The 6,287-nt window shown below is 34.3% G+C and overlaps 1 protein-coding gene across 1 annotated transcript; it reads left to right on the forward strand.

Moving 5' to 3' along the window:
* Nucleotides 1–1,215: 1,215 nt before the first annotated feature.
* Nucleotides 1,216–5,411, forward strand: LOAG_11698 (hypothetical protein; the record flags this gene model as incomplete). The annotated part of the gene is made up of 7 exons (XM_003147216.2): nt 1,216–1,276; nt 1,441–2,062; nt 2,542–2,707; nt 3,760–3,835; nt 4,099–4,230; nt 4,386–4,471; nt 5,169–5,411. 7 exons carry the CDS (start codon nt 1,216–1,218, stop codon nt 5,331–5,333), a joined length of 1,308 nt encoding a protein of 435 aa, XP_003147264.2. The 3' UTR covers nt 5,334–5,411.
* Nucleotides 5,412–6,287: the final 876 nt, after the last annotated feature.

The following is a 6,287-nucleotide window of genomic DNA, read 5'->3' on the forward strand; positions in this document are numbered from 1 at the left end:
GATGATAGTTTCAATGTTGCGACAGTGCCTCGTCATGCTGTATTTGGAGCACAACCTGGTAAGGGTGATGGTGAAGATGAGAGTACGCTGGGTGATCGATTTTTCGTATGTTTCTATTTTGATTTTGTTGCTGCTGTTTTTTTTCATTATAAAGAAGGATTTATTTTATAAAAAGATTGTTTTTGATTTTAAAAATTTTATAAAATTTAGTGTATAGCAAAACGTATCATCTATTATATATCATCTATTATACGTATCATCTATTATATATCATCTATTATATATACGTATCATCTATTATATATCTATTATATATTTAAAACTTAATCTAAATTTGTTCCTTTCAATTTATATGTGCTATTGTCTCATAATCACTTCATTGTACATGACTAGGAGCTTAGTAGGGAGGGAATTCAGTTATAGTTAATTGATGTTTGGTTTCCCGAATTCTGAATCTCATGTTGGATGTAACATCGGAATATGCGCAGACACTATCCTTAGTATTTTGCTCGGATCTAACTGATTATTCACGAAAAAGTATCCCGTCACACTTACTTGATCCCATTTCAGATATCGTGAAAGAAAGATTGAAAACGATGTAAGATATATTTAGATTACAGAGGTTTGACGTCTACGGAAGATGTCATAGTTTATCGTCTTGCTGGCGAAAAAGATTTATTTGAGGAACTAAAAAAGAATAGATAGAATAATTTGGACGAAAAATACACATATGGATTCATCACTCCGAAAAAAGAAACTACTACATTCCATAATTCATTTTTAGTTCTTTGAATTCTTTTATCGTCTTTTTTCCCTTCTAGGATTTGTTGCCTTTGCAAACAAATGCTATAGCAAAGGCCGATTTGGATCATTGCATGTCATTACGTGATAGATGTAAGCCTGTATCATCCAATACCGAGCAACAATTTGAGCAAATACCAGCGGTTACAGCTGCAATAAAAGATGCTTCCAAAGTTACAGCAATAGATATAGTTGACGCATCAGTCGAAAACATTCATGGTAATGCCGTTTGTGAATGTGAAAAGGATATGAATATTTGAAAATCGTAACTAATCAAATTTATCATTCAAACACATAGTAAAACTTTGGAAATGATGGAAAACTGTTTTTGAATTTTTTCTAATCTTTCAAAAATTAAAAGTGATATCAAATTTAATTTCAGACAATGTTCCATTTGAACTTAATCGTCTAGCAATGTTTCGTCCACCATCGCGGACATTGTCAGGACGTCGATCGAATACAGTTCCACGGGAAGGTATATTTCAGATATTGAGGTTACTGTAGACATACGCATGTACGGAGTATGTATGTAAGGAATGTACCGTAGCATATTTGTAGTTTTCTACTTGTAGTTCTTCATTTTTAATTTTTAGACATTGAACAAAAGTCGAATAATTCTACTAACTTCAAATTTTACAGAAAATACACAGCAGTCGGCATGTACTGTGGAATTGAATTATCAGGAAAATTCGAGTTCAAATGTTTATGTTCACAAGGAAACGACAAACTACACTTCCAAAATCTCTTCCAGAGGTTCAAAACAACCAGCAAAGACGTTACGCTGCAGCGCCCCTCGTCCACTTTATCCGACTCAGGTACGTCAACACTCGCTGAATAGAGATGGAGGCCGTGTGCAATCTGTTGAAATGGAACGAAAAATCGGATCATTGACATATCAAGCAACAACCAAAGTTCGAGCGGCAAGCGCTGAACCCAGAACACAGAAGCCCGTAATGGGTCTCATGCGTACAAATAGTTCATCGACAAGTAAAACAACGGAAATAGCTACGCGAATTCAACCACGTGGACCTTTACGTGTTCGTTCTGCAAGTTCGAATGCTCCTCCGATCAGAAATATTGCAACGAGAGCTGAAAATGCTGTAAAGACAAATCAAATAACAATGGCTCAACGTCGGAATGGGGCGAATTTAACCACTATAACCGTTCAGAATGCAAAGAAAGTAGTTTCTAAGCCACAAGCAATAAGAAAATCGTCATATGCGGGACCTGAAACTAGAGCACGCGCCAGAATGAAGCAGAGGTATATCGTTGCTAATAACTTTAAAAATTATCATTTCTTTGTTGATTAGTAATACTTGTCTGCTTTCATTGTCTTAGTGTAAAGTGATCTATTTTAACTGTGCGCTAACCAAGAGTGATAACTGATAGGTCAAAACAAGCTAGCTGATATAAACATTGATTCACTTTTAATCAGTTGAATTCTCACTGAAGACGACGAGTTATTTATAATGTATTCAGAAGTTTTGGATGACTGTAATGAACTTAAATTAAGAGTACATATACATTAACAACATTAACACTATTGCTCTATCCAACCATATTTTCTCACTGAAGATTTTCTCACTACGCTTTACATTAATAAATTCTATGCTACGAAGCCGATGAAGCTCTAAGCGGTCAGGTCAAATAAATCGAAGAAATATTTTTCACATATTTCAAAATATGCACTCTTTTATGATTTTAACTAGCTAAATGAAGTTAATAATTCACTTATTTTAGCAGTCAAAGCTTGGAAATGACGAAAATCAGTTCAGCCGTGAATACTACACCAAAACAATCGATGCCCATGAAATCGGTACATGCTCGTCCATTGCGGCAACTGAATTCAAATATTCCAAAAAATGCTATCGGAAATAATACTGGGCCTGTATCTAACGCTAATAAGGTTAGCAGTACCATTCATTCTTCCAGCACTAGAGTCTATTTCGGCATACCAATCTAGTTTTATGTCATTGTTGTTTAATCATTTGATGAACAATGATATAGTTTCACTTGTGGGGTTCTGATAAGTTTTCGTAGCGCAGATTGCTTAACGTCATAGAAAGCTCTTGAGAAGTGACGATATTTGGTGGGAAAGAATGGAAGTTTTTCTTTTTTTTTCTCTCTCTCTCTCATTAAAAGAGTATTTTTTATGGTCAAATCTTAAACCTTGAGTCAGTATGACAGTTAGAGGTTATCATTAATGGAGGAATCACTATTTGGGAATATATGTAAGCAGATATTGAAGTGATCCTATTAGATTTAAGAAAAAAGGACTCCTCGCTAACTTCCCTCAGTAGGAGATTCTAAAGGCGCGTGACTAGAGTAAGACATGGAAGGTTGAGGAAGTCGCAGATACTGCTATGAAGGCTTATTGTGTGACGAATCGAAGAAAAAATTTTTCCTTGACAAGACTCTGACTACCTTCTCAGATTTTGCACACGTATGTCTGTATTCTTCTGTAATCGTATTTCTGTAATCACATATGTCTATAATTCTGCAAACATCTGTGCCTGTAATCTTCAGCGAGTTGTAAAAAAAAGAGTTATTTCTTATAGAAACAGAAAAGGCAAGTGTTTGAAAAAATTGAAAATTTAAATAGAAAGAGAGAAAGAAAAAGAGTACAAAGGCGAAAAAGGAGGAATATATAGGGTAATCATCATGAGTCTAGCTGAAGAACGACTCGAAACTTCATAGAAACTACTTTTAAGGAAGTAAAGACTTAGGTAAAAAAATTCGTTGTAAGATCCATTCAGGTAACACAGTTTGTTAATTCATGATACGAAAGAGTTTCATGGGATATGTTAGCATAAACACAATTATAACATGCTCATAAAAAATAGATAAATTTTGAAGAAGCCTAATTATGATGTAGTTGGACTATCAATATTCACAGGTTTATTTGATAAGTTGTAGTTGTTCAAAAATTTCCACTTTTTCGATTTATCACATCTTTAGAATGCCGAAGATGGTCATGTATCACGTCCGCGTACTCGTGGAACTCATGAACCTGTTCGCGTCCGAAATACTCAAGGTTACTTCTTTTTTCTCCGTTCACTAAGTTAAAGAAAAAAACGTTTATTGTATTACCAGAATTTAAGGGCTCTTTGAAATCTTGGAACAGCACGTTTTACTTGAAGATGAGCCACTGCTTAATATAAGCCTTAACCACAAGCATTGTAGCTTATAAGCATTACCGTTGCAGTTATCTGCTTTAAGATATAATACATTTAATCCTTCTACAAATTATTCACGATGATTTTACCACATGATTTTACTAAAGTTCACCATTTTTAGGAAGAGCGAAAGGTGCGGATGGTCTTCCTCCAATTGAAAGTGAAAGTCGTTTTCGGCAATCATTGACTCGACGTCCAAAAGGGAGTGATTCGTTGGACCGAGATGTAACTAAAGCAACAGGAAAAGAGAATAGTGCGGTTTCTCTTCTAGAAGTTTCCTGTACTTATCCATATTTTTTGATTTGCCGTACCACAGGCAGAATGAACTTGTACCTGGTGAAGTTTACATTCTTTGCTGTTCAGCAGAATCCTTCATTTCTTATAGTTTATGACTACTAAAACTTGTAGGAGATGAAATTTGGACACTTACTGCGAAGAAACCAGAGCCTCTGCTCGAATTTGCACCCTGTTTGCGAAGTCGTGTTGCAGCAAAAGTACGGATTATTTTTTTACCCAAAAAAGACACAGAGTTCAGTAAAACGATTAATGAAACAGAGTCTGAACTTACTTGGAACTTGCTTGGATCCTTTTTTATAATGAAACATTAGTAGTTTGTTGTTTTATTTCTCTGTACGCTTGTTTTTTTTTTTTTTCCTTAGACTTTATGCTTTTCATGTGGTGTTAAATGCTCATCCGATAGAGTCGGATGATTGACCGTATGCATAATTAAAAGATGGATGGAGTAGCTAGAAAATGGTCAAAAGACGTTACGTTCGTGAAAAAAGAGCATCTTTCTGAGGGTTAAAAATTAAAAAGCAGTTGTTTAAACAAAGTGCATACAGTTACCAACCTGAGACTAATAAACGTTTAATTCCTAGCAGCAGCTGAAAAAAATTTCTTGTAATTTTTTGGGACTTTCTTGATTTTTCATACTCAGGTCACTTATATAGTATACAACAAACGGTCTGTGTGGACTACTCAGATATTATAATCAAAAAGTTGAGCATTTTGGTTTGTTATTCAGTAAATGTCAGATCATCCCTCGAAAGAAGTATAACTCACTATCCGACTTTAGTTATCTTTAAGTACATTTTGTTTTATAATTTATCGATTTCAACTGTGCGATTGGCAGTCAGGATGTCTTCTTTCAGAAGCGATTTTTTTTTTCCTCTCTAATATTCCACTTTTCAGAAAGTGCAGTCTGCTACTCATTCCACAAGATCTCCAAAAACAGGACAATCAACACAGGGTGTCCATCCAGCTCCACGACGACGAACTGAAGCGGAAAGAGAAGCATTCTTTAGACGTCTGAGTACACCGAAGACAGTTGCTACGGTCAAAAAATGCACCAAATAATGCATGAATGGATATGGATGAATGGTAAATGGAGTGGAAGTAAAAGCTGGCACAGTCCAATAAAGAAAAAGATGGGGGAATAGAATTTGAACATGTTTTTGGGTCCTTTTCTTTTTGTAGTAGGCCTATGTATTGTGTTGATTTTTTTTTTTCATTCCTGTATATCACCGTTTTTTTCAGTTTTATTCCCACCTATATAGTAATTATATTAGCAATTTAGGAGGAGCTAATGGATTATTCATATATGAGCTTATGTCCCTGAAAGTTTAAATAATTCTATCGATATTTTGCCTCTTATCAACCCTAATGATAGTATTTTGCCCATTCGTATTCTTTTCTGATATTTATCTCAAATATCCATGTACGGATAACTAACATACAGTTAGTTCTAACTGCTCTATTGACTGTATTTGCTACATCCGTTTGTTTATTCAGATATATCTCATTCAGAGATTATCATAGGAGTTGTTTGAATTATTCTTTTGAGGATAACGAAACCATTGTTTGCATAAGTGAAAATTTTATTCTGAAATATATTTTTTATATTTAGTGAGAGATTTCCTGTAGTTGCTCCGGAATATTCTTGAAATCTTGTAATTCCTAAATATGTTAGGAGAAATATTCTTGTACTCCTTTAATTATTCATGAAAATCAGGCTGTTTAAGGTATTTGAACGAAGAAACCATGATTTTTACGACTAGGTTAGATTGTTTTGTTTGTTTCTGTTTCGTATGTCATTAACATTGTATTGTTAACATTCAGAGAGGTTTCTATTTCTGACTGTTAACATTTATGATCTACAATGAATGAAACATATATTGTTTCATGCAGCTTGCTTTTTTAGATGAATAAGAAAGAATAAACTTTATAGTATTAAAAGTTCGAAGTATTCATTGCTAACTTTAACGAACAAGCAAGCACGTGTCACATCATGTTTATTACTCCTTAACATTT

This window comes from Loa loa, assembly GCF_000183805.2.
Source record: "Loa loa unplaced genomic scaffold supercont3.214, whole genome shotgun sequence".
Taxonomy (NCBI): domain Eukaryota; kingdom Metazoa; phylum Nematoda; class Chromadorea; order Rhabditida; family Onchocercidae; genus Loa; species Loa loa.